Source organism: Trachypithecus francoisi, unplaced genomic scaffold (genome assembly GCF_009764315.1).
Source record: "Trachypithecus francoisi isolate TF-2019V2 unplaced genomic scaffold, Tfra_2.0 Lachesis_group15, whole genome shotgun sequence".
NCBI classification, from domain to species: domain Eukaryota; kingdom Metazoa; phylum Chordata; class Mammalia; order Primates; family Cercopithecidae; genus Trachypithecus; species Trachypithecus francoisi.
The window spans coordinates 981,707-998,539 of record NW_022681460.1 but is presented as its reverse complement, the minus strand read 5'-3'; the positions used below and the strand labels follow the sequence as shown (position 1 = coordinate 998,539).

The 16,833-nt window shown below is 40.7% G+C and overlaps 2 protein-coding genes across 3 annotated transcripts in view; one reads left to right on the top strand and one right to left on the bottom strand.

Annotated features, from left to right (window-relative positions):
• Positions 1 to 3,818: 3,818 nt before the first annotated feature.
• Positions 3,819 to 16,735, bottom strand: TCTE3 (t-complex-associated-testis-expressed 3). Its single transcript, XM_033234185.1, has 4 exons — positions 16,499 to 16,735; positions 7,751 to 7,957; positions 6,786 to 6,944; positions 3,819 to 4,005 (listed from the first exon to the last, which is right to left on the bottom strand). The coding sequence occupies exons 1-4, from the start codon at positions 16,616 to 16,618 to the stop codon at positions 3,895 to 3,897; spliced, it is 597 nt and encodes a 198-aa protein (XP_033090076.1). The 5' UTR covers positions 16,619 to 16,735; the 3' UTR covers positions 3,819 to 3,894.
• ERMARD (ER membrane associated RNA degradation) overlaps positions 16,706 to 16,833 on the top strand; it is a 30,515-nt gene continuing 30,387 nt past the window's right edge. Inside the window, exon 1 of one of the 2 annotated variants that reach the window (XM_033234181.1) lies at positions 16,706 to 16,820. In XM_033234181.1, coding sequence (XP_033090072.1) covers positions 16,815 to 16,820 — 6 coding nt within the window. In that variant the 5' untranslated portion in view covers positions 16,706 to 16,814. The remainder of the gene's footprint in view (positions 16,821 to 16,833) is intronic. The other variant, XM_033234182.1, reaches the window with a different exon arrangement.

Below are 16,833 nucleotides of genomic sequence, written 5' to 3'. Positions count from 1 at the left end.
TACTCCAATCAATCGTAGGTTTGGTCTCTTTATGAAGTCCCATATTTCTTGAAGGCTTTGCTCATTCCTTTTCATTCTTTTTTCTCTACTCTTGTCTGTATATCTTATTTCAGTAAGGTGGTCTTCAGACTCTGATATCCTTTCTTCCGCTTGGTCGATTCAGCTGTTGATACTTGTGTATGCTTCACGAAGTTCTCATGCTGTGTTTTTCAGCTCTATCAGGTTGTTTATGTTCTTCTCTAAGCTGGTTATTCTAGTTAGCAATTCCTCTAACTTTTTATCAAGGTTCTTAGCTTCTTTCCATTGTGTTAGAACATACTCCTTTAGCTCATTATAATTTTTTATTACACATCTTCTGAAGTCTACTTCTATCAATTCGTCCATCTGATCCTCCGTCCAGGTCTGTGCCCTTGATGGAGAGACACTGTGATCATTTGGAGGAAAACAGGCACTCTGGCCTTTCGGGTTTTCAGCATTTTTTCATTGATTCTTTCTCATCTTCATGAGTTTGTCTAATTTTGGTCTTTGAGGCTGCTGACCCTTAGATGGGGTTTTTGTGGGGGCCTTTTGTTGTTGTTGTTGTTGCTGATGCTGTTGTTGTCATTTTCTGCTTGTTTGTTTCTCTTTAAATAGTCAGACCCCTCTTCTGTAGGGCTGCTGCAGTTTGCTGGGGTGAACTTCAGTCCCTACTCATCTGATTTGCTCTTATGCCTGGAGATGTCACTCAGGGAAGCTGGAGAGCAGCAAAGATGCGTGCCTGCTCCTCTTTCTGGGACCTCTGACCTTGAGAGGCCCAACCTGATGCCAATAGGATCACTCCTGTAGAGGGTACCTGACAACCCCTGTTGGAGGGTCTCACCCAGTTGATGGGGAGCAGGACCCATTTAATGAGGCATTTGTTCCTTAAGGAAGGATGTGTTTCACTGGGGGGAACCCACTTGTCTGGGCTGCCTGGATTCCTCAGAACTACCAGGAGGAGAGGCTACGCCTGCTGGTCCACAGAGACTACAGCCACCCCTCCCACTAGGGGCTCAGGCCCAGGGAGATCCAAATTCTGTCCCTGAGCCTCTGGCTGAAGTTATTGGAGGTCCTGCAGGAAAGCCCCGCCTACTGAGGAAGGATGGGTCAGAGTTAGACCTGAAGAGGCACTCTGGCTGCAGACTGCCACAACTGGTGTGTTGGGCTGTGGGGACAAGTCTTGGGACCAAGCTGTCCAGCCTGCCTGGCTCCAGCAGGGGAAAAGCGCAGCCTGGAACTATAGAAATGGGTGCCACCCTTCCCCTACCCTGGGGGTTAGCATATTAGGCAGTTGCAAGTCCCAGTGCTGGCTGCTGCCCCTCTCACAAGGAGCTCAAATTGCTTAGACATCAGGCAGCCACAGCCAGTGCTGGCCACCCTTCCCCATGGGAGTTCGGTAAGCTTAAGCAGACTCCAGTTGAGAGGCTGTAAGAATCTGCACGTTCCAGGATTGTGATGCTAAGCCCCAGTGGCATGGGTTTGCAAGTGGAATCTTCCGATCTGTGGGTTGCACAGTTCCGTGGAAAAAGCAGTTTCCCTGGCTGGGTAGCAGCTTACTCACCACCTCCCTTGGCTTGGGGGAAGGGGGTTCCCCTTCCCCATGTGGCTCTCAGGTGGGTTACGGCACCACACTGCTCTTCCTTCTCTCCATGGGTCATGCCAGCCTTCTAGTCAATTTTGATGAGAGAACCTGGCTACCTTGGTTGCTGGTGAAGGATCCACATGCTTATGTTTTTTTCCCATAGGAGCCTCCCATACGGTGCTGCTTCTAGTTGGCAGTCTTGGCCTCACCCCTAGTTTCGCGTGGCTGGGAGGCCTCAGGAAACTTACAATCACGGTGCAAGGCAAAGGGAAAGCAACGCACCTTCCTCACTGGGCAGCAGGAGGGAGCTGGAGTGATTTTCTTTCTTTTTTTTTTTTTTTTTTTTTTTGGAAACGGAGTCTCGCTCTGTCGCCCAGGCTGGAGTGCAGTGGCCGGATCTCAGCTCACTGCAAGCTCCGCCTCCCAGGTTCACGCCATTCTCCTGCCTCAGCCTCCCGAGTAGCTGGGACCACAGGCCCCCGCCACAGCCCGGCTAATTTTTTGTATTTTTAGTAGAGACGGGGTTTCACCATGTTAGCCAGGATGGTCTCGATCTCCTGACCTCATGATCCGCCTGCCTCAGTCTCCCAAAGTGCTGGGATTACAGGCGTGAGCCACCATGCCCGGACTGAGGTGATTTTCTAAGAGTAATTCTGACCAAATTTTCATGCACTCCCTCAGCCAAACTCCATTTGGATCTATTCAGGCAGGAATCTTAGTTCAGCTCCTTAACTCTCATAAGTGGAAACTGACACCAACTCATTATAAAACCTAAGTGGAAAAAAAAAAAAAACCTCCTCTACCATTTTTATCTTCTTGTTTATAGATAATTCAACTAATAGGTATTTTTACTGGTCAAGTTGACATGGTTGTTTTCAGTTTTGGTTGTAATGACGAAAATCATACTGATTATCACAGGTATTGCTTGCCTCCCACAAGTGCACACCCTGCCTCCCTGCTAGAAAAATCCCAATTTGTACATTGGATCCACAATTTTCTCCTTTTTTTTTTTTAGGTGATGGAGTCTTGCCATGTTGCTCAGGCTGGTCTCAAATTCCTGGGCTAGAGCAATCCTCCCACCTTGGCCTTCCCATATGCTGGGATTACAGGAGTGAGCCACTGTGCCTGGCCAATATCCACACTTTTCACATGATCTCGTGCTTGGAAAAGGTAGGCTCCAGCCCCAACTTTAAGGTGGGAATTACAACTGGTCTAGTCATAGGAACATGATTAAATTCTGTCAAGCAAAATGAATGTACGTGGAAGTCTGTGGGGAGAGTGGGAAGTTGGAAAGAACCTGGATCCTTGATCAAATCCCTGGGAAATAAAATTTTCCTCATTTCTTTAAACAATTAATATTGAGTTTTCAGTTCCCACATCTGAAAAAAAGATCCTAGAAGGCTCACAGAGCCTAACAGAGCCTAATAGATTAGTAAATTGACTACACACTTGTAAGCAGTTTGGCTGGAGCGAGAGGACATTAGGGAATTATGAAATATAATAACATCTTTCTTTCGAACTTGGTAATTCCTTTCAAAACAATGAATACACAGTATTAAAATATCATTAGATATTTCCAAAATCTATCTTAACATCTACTGAATTTGATACTTTACATGGTTGCATTTTAATTTCCTGTAGCAAATTATAATTCTCTTAACTCTTACAAAAATGATCTTTTCCCTGGCCGGGCGCGGTGGCTCAAGCCTGTAATCCCAGCACTTTGGGAGGCCGAGACGGGCGGATCACGAGGTCAGGAGATCGAGACCATCCTGGCTAACACGGTGAAACCCCGTCTCTACTAAAAAATACAAAAAACTAGCCGGGCAAGGTGGCGGGCGCCTGTAGTCCCAGCTACTCGGGAGGCTGAGGCAGGAGAATGGCGTAAACCCGGGAGGCGGAGCTTGCAGTGAGCTGAGATCCGGCCACTGCACTCCAGCCCGGGCGACAGAGCGAGACTCCGTCTCAAAAAAAAAAACAAAAAACAAAACAAAAAAAATGATCTTTTCCCTATATTCTACTATAAGAATTTGTATACACATACATACATACACACACAGACACACATGCATACACCTTTTATACTACTTTGGCATAATATTGTTAGTTAATATAATAGTAAGTATAAATGTAAAAATCTAGCTTCTACTTTGTTGTTAAAATAATACAATTGGAAGGCCTCAAATGAGAATAAGAATATAGCAAATCAGAAATATTATGAGGTTCACAAATATGTAAATTTCATTTATTTTTGAAAAGCTCAGAAGTAAACAATCCTTAGTACCTGTAATGAGCTATTCATAATAAAGGGCAAACACCAAGACCAGGGCTACGTAGGATTCTGCTTCGTGTTTAGCTGCGACCCAGCCGTCCCATGCAACGTCCCAGATCCATCTGCTGACAATCTGTGAGAGAAATTTTGTAAAGACTAACTTTAGATTGAACATATTAAGAAGTAATTTTCAAATCTACACTAGTTTTTAAAAAACGAATGCATCGGTATCTCAGAAATTATTTTTAAGACATAATTTGTCTGGTTTTCCCTTTCATAAAAAGCCTGGAGAATGACACTGCCCCAGCCCATCCTTCTTCTTTAACGGAGGCTGGCCTTTCTCTAAAACAGACAGAGGCTCCCTTAGCTGTGTTTCCAGGGCCAGGAGCAGAAGGCCCCTGGGATTGGGGATGTAGTAGCTCTGCATACAGTATGACTCTGCCATGTAGTCCCTGACAAGGAAGTCTTCCCACCTTTTAAAGATTTTCAGCCAAAAAGTTTGTCAGGGCCTTGCCTTGAAATGAAGAAATGGCATTGACTGTACAAGTAGGCTGATATGGACAATTCTAACTCCTTTTCTCTGTGTACAAATCCATATGTGATCTGATTTCAGCCCACTTCTTTGTGGAGGATCCAAAATGGCCCAAATTCCTTTTTTTTTTTTTTTTTTTTTGAGACATAGTTTCACTCTTGTTTCCCAGGCTGTAGTGCAATGGCGTGATCTCAGCTCATTGCAACCTCCACCTCCTGAGTTCAAGTGAGTCTCCTGCCTCAGCCTCCAGAGTAGATGTGATTACAGGTGCCTTCCACCACATCCAGCTAATTTTTCTATTTTTAGTAGAGATGGAGTTTTACCATGTTGACCAAGCTGGTCTTGAACTCCTGACCTCAAGTGATCCACCCGCCTTGGCCTCCCAAAGTGCTAGGATTACAGGCATGAGCTACCACGTCCGGCTGAAAAATTCTTTATGACTTCTCCTATTAGGAAGTTGACTATGTCCCCACCCTGTGAGTAAGACTTGGCCTTGTGACTTGCTATGATTTGTAAAACATGACACTGTGAAACTTCCAAGCAAGGCCTTCAGAGGTCTTGTAGCTGCCGCTCTCACGCTCATAAAATACTATGCTGAGACCCCCATGTTATGAAAGCCCACTCAACCTACTGGAGGACGCTGGCTCGCATTCAGGAGAACCCAGGGGCCCAAGCCACAGCTAGCCCAACAGTCAGACAAGTGACAGAAGCCGTCCTGGACCTGCAGGCCCAGGTAAGTCATTACATGGCTACAAGTGCATCAGTGAGACCAGCAGAAAAGCCAAGTAGCTGACTCACAGAAAGTAAGCAAATACATGGCTGTTGTTAGAAGATACCAAGTTCTGGGGTGGTTTGTTGTGCAATAATATAAGCTGAAACATTCCCCCACTGCACATCATGCCACTCTCTACTACCTACTTGTTACATATCAAGCACACGAAGTCATCCCTGCCTCAGGATCTTTGCACTTGAAGTTTTCTCTGCTTGCAACATCCTCCCTCCTCTTTGGTATAGCTGATTCCTTCTTATCTGGATGTCAGAGGGTTCTCCCTTCTCTAAACAATCCCAAGTAGCCACTCTGCTACTCTATCATATCCCTACCTTAATGTTCTCTTTGTAGCACTTACCATCTAGAACATCCCTATTTCTTAAGTCTGCATGTCATATGTGGTGCAGCTTCTCTTCTCCATGGGAGCCAGGACGGTTCTTTCTTGCTGATTGTTCTCTCCCCAGTACCCCTCTGCCAGTCCAGGTCCCCCTCCTCAGGCTTCATCATGCAGTCCACTCCTAAATGGAACCTCTACAGAGTCTTCCAAATGCAATTTTTTCTCTCTTTTCTCTCCAACTCCCACATATTCCTCATCAACTCCTTAATTACACAGCCTACTGATATTATCTCTTTATTAATAAATAATTTAATAATTACCTTGCTATTTATTGAGGGCTCTGTGCTGGTGATTATGTTAAGGATTTTAATATAGATAATTTCATTTAATCTTCACAACAGCTCTAGGAAGCCAGTTTTATCATCACGATTTTAGAGATGAAGAAACTGTGCCAAGGCCACAGCCAGCAAGTGTTGCAGAGGCGATCTGACTCCAAAACCCAGACTGTTTACGTTATTCCTATCATTTTATTTCCTTAAATTCTAAATTGTGCTGCATTATCTCCTTAACTAGAGTAAAATCTCCTTGAGAATCATGGTCCATGTTTTATCATTCCTTATATTTTCCTTAGTACCTAACACCCACTAGTGCCCAAAATAAATTTACTGGTTAATTAATTAACTTAAATTACATTAAACTGTCAAAATTGATATGCTTAAGGAAGAGAATAGCAATGCAATTTAATAAATTATTAGTACCAAATTGCTACTCCTAGGTTTGTACTTTTCTTTCTTTCTTTCTTTTTCTTTTTTGAGATGGAGTCTTGCTCTGTTGCCCAGGCTGGAATGCAGTAGAGCGATCTCGGGCCACTACAACCTCCGCCTCCCAGTTTCAAGAGAGTCTCCTGCCTTATCTTCCCGAGTAGCTGGGAATACAGGGGCCCACCACCATGCCCAGCTAATTTTTGTATTTTTAGTAGAGATGGGGTTTCACCATGTTGGCCAGGCTGGTCTGAAACTCCTGACCTCAGGTGATCCACCCGCCTCAGCCTCCCAAAGTGCTGGGATTACAGGCATGAGCCAACACATCCGGCTGGTTTGTACTTCTCAAATAATTGACAGTGAAATAAATATATTTAACAACATGATACTTTCTTTTGAAAGGTACCTCAGAATCTATGGAGTGCCCTTGAGTCATCACAATAAAAATCAAATCACTAGAGACGAGATGCCTTATAGTTCTAATTGCTAGATCATGTATCAATGGGGTACTTACATTTATTGCTTGGCCAGTCTTTTGAATAAATAATACTTTTATAATGAACTTATAACGGTGATACCCAAATTCTTTGACTGCTAACAGTATGCGGTCTGCCAATTCAAGTGACAAGTGAGAGAATACTTTATCATCATATTTGACATCTTTAAGACTTTCCTTTAAGAAAATTTAAGAAAAATACTTTTATTTTCAAACCAAATATTTTCTATATAAAAATTCAAGTAGAAAACATATCTAAATAATATATATAACTTTAAAAATAAATATATTCCTAACTAAATAATATTAAATACATTTTATGCTTACCTATTTCTGTAACAATTTTGAGGAATATTTATTGGGGTTTTCAAATTATATTCAATTACTTTTCGTTATAAGTTGTAATTTACTAGACTACTCTGCAAACAGTTAATAGAGAGACACGGGAGATTTTCCAAAGACGACTTCTAGAAATTCTTAGGTAAAGGAAAGACACCTTTTAAAATTTACACATGTATTAAAATTCAGATTTTGGTTTTCTTATAGTGAAGATTACTTGGACTCAGAACCTGTACCATGTCACTGCCCTACTCAGTGGGCTCACATTAAAACTACTTCTTTCCAACCCTCCCCTGTAGCCTCTCACTCCACTGATTTTTCTCTGGCCTCCAGGAAAGTGAAATCAAAGATTTCTAACCATGTTTATTAATAAATTAATGTGTAGCTTGAAGGAAATGGACATGGCTTGTGGGCTATAAAGCATTACTCTTTTTTACAAACCAGGAGCAGAACTGGACACCTAGCAGACAGACTACGCATCTCTGATTAACTGACTTGTTGTGCCTGCACCAATGACACAATGCCTTCTGGTTGTAGTGACAACTGCATGAGCCAATTCCTGGAATAAATTTCTTTCTATATATACTCTGTTTCTCTGTAGAACCCTCAAACAATACTGCTATCATATATATTTATCAACCTACTGTTAGTATCTGCTGGATTTTAGTTTCTACTGAATGAGCTTGGAATTTCTTCAGTGGCTCCATTCTATATGAATTAGCAAACTTTAATTTTGCCAGGGCACTCTTCCATTCTTTACCTATATCAGCAATTGAGTCATCAAAAGGAGGCTCTACATACTGAACATCGTGAATTGACTCTCTCAGTCTTTCTCTTAAAATCTGTGCATACTGGAGGAGAAAGAGAGAGGGGAAGAGAGAAAGGGAGAAAGATTACTTTTTAAATTGTAAAATGATTTTTCAGATTAAAGAACCCTGTACAATGGGACAGGGCTCACACAAAGCTTGGAAATTTGTTAAACAGATTTCTACAATAATGTGGTTGCTAAATCCTAGATTTGCTCCTGGCTATCAATTTGGCAAAAAAAAAAAAAATAGGAATACTATTTATCCTTTTGTCTATACTCACAAACATATACACACAAATTCCATGCATATATTTAGAATATCCATGGATGATCCACAGGAACTAGAAACAAGAGTGGCCTCCAGGGAGAGCAACTGAGTGGCTATGGGATGGAGATACAGGGAAAACCTTTCTTCCTCCCTACCCTGAGATTATGAAAATATTATCCTTCGTTGTCTTAAAATTTTATTTTACTTCATTTACTCATTTTTAAATAATATAATTATTTAGGTAGCACATTCATAAGTCTTAAGCTGAAAAGACACCAAAAGAGCATTGATTCGATATTTATCAGTTCATGCTTTTGACATGAAACATCCATTCTGTGACATCCAATATGCATTAATGAAATATCTGCTTAGTGTCCAATATGTCCCAGATAAATGCTCTAGCCTCTTAAGTTAAAGCAGTAAGCTTCATTTTATTAATAGCCAGGAATTTCTTTTTCTTGCCTAATTGCTTGGCTAGAACTTCCAATTCTATGTTGAAAAGAAGTGGCAAAAGTGGACATCCTTGCTTTGTTACTAATATTACAGGAAAAGCTTTCAGTCTTTCCCCATTAAGTATGATGTTTGCTTTACACTTTGTTGTTGTTGTTGTTGAGGCAGAGTCTTGCTCTGTCGCCCAGGCTGGAGTACAGTGGCACGATCTTGACTCACTGCAACCTCTGCCTCCCAGGTTCAAGCGATTCTTCTGCCTCAGCCTCCTAAGTAGCTGGGACTACAGGCACATACCACCATGCCTAACTAATTTTTTTTTTTTTTGTATTTTTAGTAGAGACGGGGTTTCACTGTGTTAGCCAGGATGGTCTTGATCTCCTGACCTCGTGATCTGCCCGCCTCGGCCTCCCAAAATGCTAGTATTACAGGTGTGAGCCACCACACCTGGCATTGCTGTGCAGTTTTCATATGGAGCTTTTATTAGATTGAAGTAGTTTCCTCCTATTTCTAGTTTTTGGGGTGTTTTTATAATAAAAGAGTGTTGACTTTGACATATGCTTTTTCTTCATCAATTGAAATTTATCATGTGGTTTATTTCATTTAGTTAATGTGGTGTATTACCTTGATCAATTTTCATATGCTGGACCATCCTTGCATTTCAGGAACAAATTTCACTTGGTCGTGGTGTCAAATCCTTTAAATAAAATGCTGAATTCAGTTTGCTAGCATTTTGTTGAGAATTTTTGCATCAGTGTTAATATATGATACAGGTCTGTAGTTTGCTTTTCTTGTAGTGTCTTTGTCTGCCTTTGGTATTAGGGTAATGCTGACTTCATAGAATGAGTTAGACAGTATTCTCTCTGCTTTTATCTTCTCAAAGAGATTGTAATAATTGATATAACTTTTTCCTTAAATGCTTGGTAGAATTCACCAACGAAATCACCTGAACCTGGTGAGTTCTGCTTTGGAAGGTTGTTACTGATTCAATTTTTAAAAACAGATATATGCTTATTCTGATTATCTATTTCTTTTTGTATGAGTTTTGGGAAATTGCATCTTTCAAGGAATTGGTCCATTTCATCTAGGTTATCAAATTTCTGGGCACAGAATTGTTCATAATATTCTGTTATTATATTTATGGTGTTGATGAAATTTCCAGCAATATCCTGACTTGCATTTCTGCTATTAGTAATTTGTGTCCTGTCTTTCTTAGTTAGCCTGGATAGAGGCTTATAGATTTTTTTGATCTTTTCAAAGAAAAAGCTTTTGGTTTTGTTGGTACCTGATATCTTTTTTTTTTTTTTTTTTTTTTTTTGAGGCGGAGTCTCGCTCTGTCGCCCGGGCTGGAGTACAGTGGCCGGATCTCAGCTCACTGCAAGCTCCGCCTCCCAGGTTCACGCCATTCTCCTGCCTCAGCCTCCCGAGTAGCGAGTAGCTGGGACTACAGGCGCCCGCCACCTCGCCCGGCTAGTTTTTGTATTTTTAGTAGAGACGAGGTTTCACCGTGTTAGCCAAGATGGTCTCGATTTCCTGACCTCGTGATCCGCCCGTCTCGGCCTCCCAAAGTGCTGGGATTACAGGCTTGAGCCACCGCACCCGGCCAGTACCTGATTTCAATTTCATCAGTTTCTGCTATTATTTTTATTTTTTCTTTTCTTCTTGGATTTAATTTGTTCTTCTTTTTCTAGTTTCTTTGAGGCTTATTTTAGCTCTTTCTTCTTTTCTAATATATGCACACATTCAATACTATACATTTTCTTCCAAGCCCTGTTTTTGCTGCATTCTACAAATTTTGATATGTTTTCATTTTTATTTAGCTCAAAGTATTTTTAAAATTTCTTTTGAGGTTTCTTCTTTTGTTACAGTGTTTTTTGATGTCTAGCATTTCTTTCTAGTTCTTTCTTAGGATTTCCATTTCTATGCTTACATTGCTCATCTGTTCTTGCATGCTCTTTTGTCAACTACAGCCCTTTAACACATTAATCATAGTTACTTAAATTCTGATAATTCCAAAATCCATGCCATGTCTGGTTCTGCTGCTCACTCTGTGTGTTTGTTGTTGTTTTTTGTACACCTAATTTTTTTCTTGAAAGACAGACATGATTCGCCAGGTAAAGAAACTGATGTAAGCAAAAGAAACTACCAACAGAGTGAATGGGCAACCTACAGAATAGGAGAAAATTTTTGAACTCTACTCATCTGACAAAGGGCTAATATCCAGAACCTACAAATAACTCAAATTTACAAGAAAAAAACAACCCCATCAAAAAGTGGGCAAAGGATATGAACAGACACTTCTCAAAAGAAGACATTTAGTGCAGCCAACAGACACATGAAAATATGCTCATCATCACTGGCCATCAGAGAAACGCAAATCAAAACCACAATGAGATACCATCTCACACCAGTTAGAATGGCGATCATTAAAAAGTCAGGAAACAACAGGTGCTGGAGAGGATGTGGAGAACTAGGAACACTTTTACACTGTGGGTGAGACAGTAAACTAGTTCAACCATTGTGGAAGACAGTGTGGCAATTCCTCAAGGATCTAGAACTAGAAATACCATTTGACCCAGCCATCCCATTACTGGGTATATACCCAAAGGATTATAAATCATGCTGCTATAAAGACACATGCACATGTATGTTTATTAGGGCACTATTCACAATAGCAAAGACTTGGAACCAACCCAAATGTCCATCAATGACAGACTGGATTAAGAAAATGTGGCACATATACACCATGGAATACTATGCAGTCATAAAAAAGGATGAGTTCATGTCCTTTGTAGGGACGTGGATGCAGCTGGAAACCATCATTGTCAGCAAACTATCGCAGAACAGAAAACTGAACACCGCATGTTCTCACTCATAGGTTGGAACTGAACAATGAGAACACCTGGACACAGCAAGGGGAACATCACAGCAAGGGGCTCTTTGTGGGGTGGGGGGAGGGGGAGGGATAGCATTAGGAGATATACCTAATGTAAATGACGAGTTAATGGGTACAGCACACCAACATGGCACATGTATACATATGTAACCAACCTGCACATTGTGCACATGTACTCTAGAACTTAAAGTATAATAAAATTTTTTTCTTATTTTAAATACATTTTTTATTTTAAAAATTTAAAATACATTATGAGTAATGTGCTCGTAATGTATTTGCGGAGAGGAAGCATTCCATAGTTGTATGACTAGGTATTTTAGTGAACCTGTGCTTCTGGATTGTGAACTTCACAAATGTTTCTGAGTTTTCTGTTTTTTCCCCTACTTGCTTAAGTCACACAGGATGGCTAAGGAGGGCTGGAGTGAGGTCACAGAGCAAACTGCTGCTTGTCACTCTACTTTTGGGGGCAGCAGTTTGTCCTGTGACCTCACTTCTCTTATGGATCTAAGAAGAGTTAATTTTTTCAGTTTGTTCAGCTTTTTACTTGTTAGGACATAGTAGGGACTTTAAGCCCCTCACACGTAGAACAAGAAGCTGGAAGTCTTACCTTTGTTTTTTGAATGATATTTTAGCTGAGTATAGAATTCTAGGTTGATAGTTATTTTGAGTCCTTAAAGATGATGCTCGAATGTCTTCTGTCTTGCATTGTTTCTGAGAAGTACGCTGTCATTTTGTCTGTTTCTATGTATGTAACATTCCTTTGTTGTAGTTGCCTTTAAATTTTAAATCACTGGTTTCAAGCAATTTTATTATTGCATGTCTTGGCATAATTTTTTTTCACGTGTCTTGTGCTTGGAGTTCACTGAGCCTCAGATTTGTGGGTTTACAGTTTTCAACAAATTTAGAAATTTCTCATTCCTTATTTCTTCAAATACTTTTTGTCTGTCCTCTCTCACCTCATTTGGGGACTCAAATTACAAGAACATTAGGCTACTTTAAGTTCTGTCAAAGCTCATTGACATCTTGTAATATTTTTTCAGCATCCTTCCCCAATTTCTATGTCTCTAAATGTCCTTTCTTCTGCACTGAATCTGTGTTAATGCATATATATGCACACATTCAATACTCAATACATACAATATATTGAGCCTACATATAGCCCAAAAATAAAATGAGCTTGGGCATGAGATATTACTTTTATTTCTAAATTTAGTGTATTTTCATTCCTGACATAGTATTTTTCATCTACAGAAGTCTGAGTTGAATTTAACATGCTCAGTCTTTCTCTATACTCTTAAATATATGGAATGTAATTATAATAACTTCATATGATTTACTTTGATGAAAACTAGTAACTCTCTTTAACTACTTTAGTGTCTGTTTATATTAATTCTATTTTGTGTAATTTCTGGGCTGATTTTACTGTGCCTTCAATTTTGAACTTTATTTTCCTGCTTCTATGTAGGTCTATTAGTATTTAGAGACCAGACAGTGTGAATTTTACCTTCCTACAGGCTGGATATTTTTGTATTCCTAAGACTCTTGAGCTTTCTTCTAGAACAAAGACATTTGGAAACAGTTTAATCCTCTTGAGCCTTGCTTCTCAACCTTGATAAGCCAGATCAAAGAACTCATTCTCTATTTTTCCCACTACTAGGGCAATGCACTTCTTAGCACGCTAACCAAAGCCCTGTATTTTTCATGGTTTTCCACTTTTTCTGGTGGGAACATGCCCAAGGATAGTTTTATTCCTTTTGGGTGATTCCTTCTCCACCTCCACTCTCCACCTTTGGTGAGAACTTTCCTCACCAGATGCACTGCTGCACTAAGCTGAATACTCTGAGAAACGCTCTGTAGGTCTTTGGGGCAGCCCTGTCCTAATACTCAGCTCTTCAGTCTCATGCTATCTTGGCTTCCCAGGCTCCCAACTCCTTTGAACTAAAGGAGGCCTTTCCTTGTGTTGTGGCCTGGAAAATCTCACCAGGCAATTAAGGTGGGGGCAATGTTGGGGCTTACCTTACCTAGTTCTCATCTCTTGGAGATCACTCTTGTCCGGTGTGACACCGAAATCAATGGAAACAACTGCTCCATACATTTTTGTGTTACTTTAAGTAGTTTCTGTTAAGAATTACTCCATATTGGCCAAGAGTCAAAAGTCCCTCACCAGAAATAAATCTCCGGTTGTAATCATCTGTCAGGCTTCTGTGTCTTCATTGCAGAAGCAGCATTATTAACTCCCTAAACCTCTTAAAAACAAAATTATTTTGTTTTTGTTTATTAAGAGAATGGTAGTGATTCTCTTAGGGTAGTGATTGGGACCTTCCTTTCCTCCACAGTATACTCAAGGGATGCAACTACGTAGTATCATTAACAGCGGCTTTCAACTGCAATGATTCTTAAGGAAATGGGGCCTTCATGTGTGAACTGAAAATAGCCACGAATGCTTCTAATAAGCTGAAAATTTACATCTGTACAATTTCTCCTTTGTGTATAATATTGGCTGTCTGACTTGCTATACTTATTAAGAGTATTTTATTCCTTTTATTAAGAATCTTTACAATCTTTTTAAAATTGGGAATAGGCTTTAAATATGATCAACTTTCTGGCATTTAATAATACCTGAGTTTCTACTGATGTAGCATTTCCTTATATTGAGCCTACATATAGCCCGAAAATAAAATGAGCTTGGGCATGAGATATTACTTTTATTTCTAAATGCCACATGCTAGTGCTTAAGATTTTTTTCTTTTTTTTTTTTCTGAGACGGAGTCTCACTCTGTCGCCCAGGCTGGAGTGCAGTGGCATGATCTCGGCTCACTGCAACTTCCTCCTTCTGGGTTCAAGCAATTCTTGTGCCTCAGCCTCCCTGAGTAGCTGGGATTACAGGCGCCCACCACCACACTGGCTAATTTTTGTATTTTTAGCAGAGATGGGGTTTTGGCCTCCTGGCCAGCCTGGTTTCGAACTCCTGACCTCAGGTGATCCACCTGCCTTGGCCTCCCAAAGTGGTGGGATTACAGGCATGGGCCCCTGTGCCTGGTTGTATTTAAGATTTTCAAATGCATGTGCACAAGTGAGAACAGTTAAGCTTTCCATTTTTAGTAATCTACTTGGCATTTTGTTAACCTTTGATCTCAACAACAGGAACTCATTCTTGTTAAGCCGAAGTATAATTTATTGGAAAGATACAGTTTACATAACAGCAAAGAAGGCTGATGAACCAGATTCATAAAGACACATGGAGCACTTTAGCTTCTCATCTTCAATGTGAATAAACCTCAATCATTTTATTTGCATTACTTCAAAGAATTCATCTAATTAGCTTAGTTTGGGTTTCATTCTCATTAAAAAGTTAAGGAAAGTAGCTGACAATCTCACCAAAGCTCTGTGCAATTGCAGATGAGTTAATTCTCTAAAAGTTAACTGAGATGCTACCACTAGAAAAAAGGAAATGGAGGCAAGACAGATAAAATCAAGAGATGGTCATATTGATTAAACAGTATGTCTTAAATTTTCCTATGCTCCAAAATAGGGAAATTAACAGCTACCTTAAATTAGAAATGACTAACTGCACAGTTTCCTCATGTACATGTAGTGAGCATGTAGAGTCCTCAATTTCTTCCCAATTATTGTTCTATTAAAATTTCTCACCTCTAAAAGACTCAACTTTAAAGATAGCTATAATTGATGACATCCATATCAAATAAGCAATTATTACTTTGGTCCATGTCCCCTCACTCCCAGATTTTAACCTATATACCAGGTGCACCTATGTGTCTCTTCGTTGAGTTCAGGCTCACTGAATTTTAAAGACCACTTCAGACCTCAAATAGGCAGTAAGTTTATAAAAGCCACCCTTGTCTGCCTCAATATATAGAAATTTTTCTTTACTGTTGGTGACTTATCTGTTATTCAGACTCATTGCCAAGCGAACAGCATAGAGTTTGGGAGTGTGAAGTTTTAAGTCCAATCGATTTAGGTTTCTAGCCTTGCTCTGCTCTTTTTCTTAGCTGTGTAAACTTGGCCTGTTTACTTTTCCTCCTTTAGTTCGTTCTCTTCTCTGTAAAATGTAGACACCAAGGAAACATTATTAGAACCTGAAATTTAGCCATTACTTATTTTGAGAATTCTCTTTTTGAGAGTAATCTTAAAATGTTTTAGGGTTTTCAAAAAATTGTTTTGCCTGTCATCTCTGACTTCATCCTATTATAGGTCCATGAAGTAAGTATGAAGAGAAACCAGTACAGGCAAAGTGGACCGAGTACCAGCATACAGGTTCTGGTCCCAGCTCTATCATTACAGTTTTGTATCCTTGGGCAAACTAGTATCAATAAAAGACGGAGTCCTAATACATTAACGGTTTTCAAAGCCTAATCATATAGAAAGACCTGTGTTATACCACCAATACAACTGAATAATGACCCTTTCCATCAATATCAGACAATAAGTTTTGGACAGAATATTTTCAACTTAAGTTTTTCTCTCCTGTACATTTTTCAAAGATCCAGACTGCTGATGTTTTAAAAACCCAAAATACGGCACTATTCTTCCTGGTTTATCAAAATTTTTTTAATACAGCATACACTCATTTTTCGCTGCAAAACTGCTTATAATGGCACTAAATACACTAACATACTGTGTTTTAGTAGGAAGCAATAATTAATACTCAGAGTATTCTCAGAAAATCCGCAAGCTGAGTAAATCTGAAAAGAAGATCTTGTAACCATCCTTCCAATCGACTTATGTAGTCTACGGCCCTAATTAAGAAACAAGAAAACTTTAGTACTCAAGTCCAAAGGGGACTGCCCAACTCAGTCTCAGGCTTCAATTTCGCATCTGGGGAAAAAACACTAAAGGGAAATGCTGCCTTCTTGGCTCTGGGGGTGGTGACGGGAGCGGGGCCCACTGAGGAGCAATTTTAATTAAAGGGTCGGACAAAGCCGTCTCGGGCCCCTAGCAGTCTCCGCACTCACTGCCTCCTTCTCGAACATGCTAGGCCTCCTCTCTTTCCTAGGCGTCACCGGCGCCTGCTGAGAGGTCTGGTTCGCGGTCTGGATAGGGCTCGACTTCACGCCTCGGCCTCGCTTCTCCATCTCGCTCTGTTCCCTAAGACTCCCACCGCCTCTCCTCCGCCGACCGTCAAACGCCTCAGCCGCTCCCGCGAGCGCGGAAGTCTCCCACCTGCGTCTGGTACGGTCGGAAGTGCCTGCTACGGCTCCAAAGCGCGTGGAGGCGGGGCGCGCAGGTGCCTGCGTCATTCATGCGCGCCGCAGCGGGGCACCGGAAGTTATGGAGGTAGGGCGGGTGC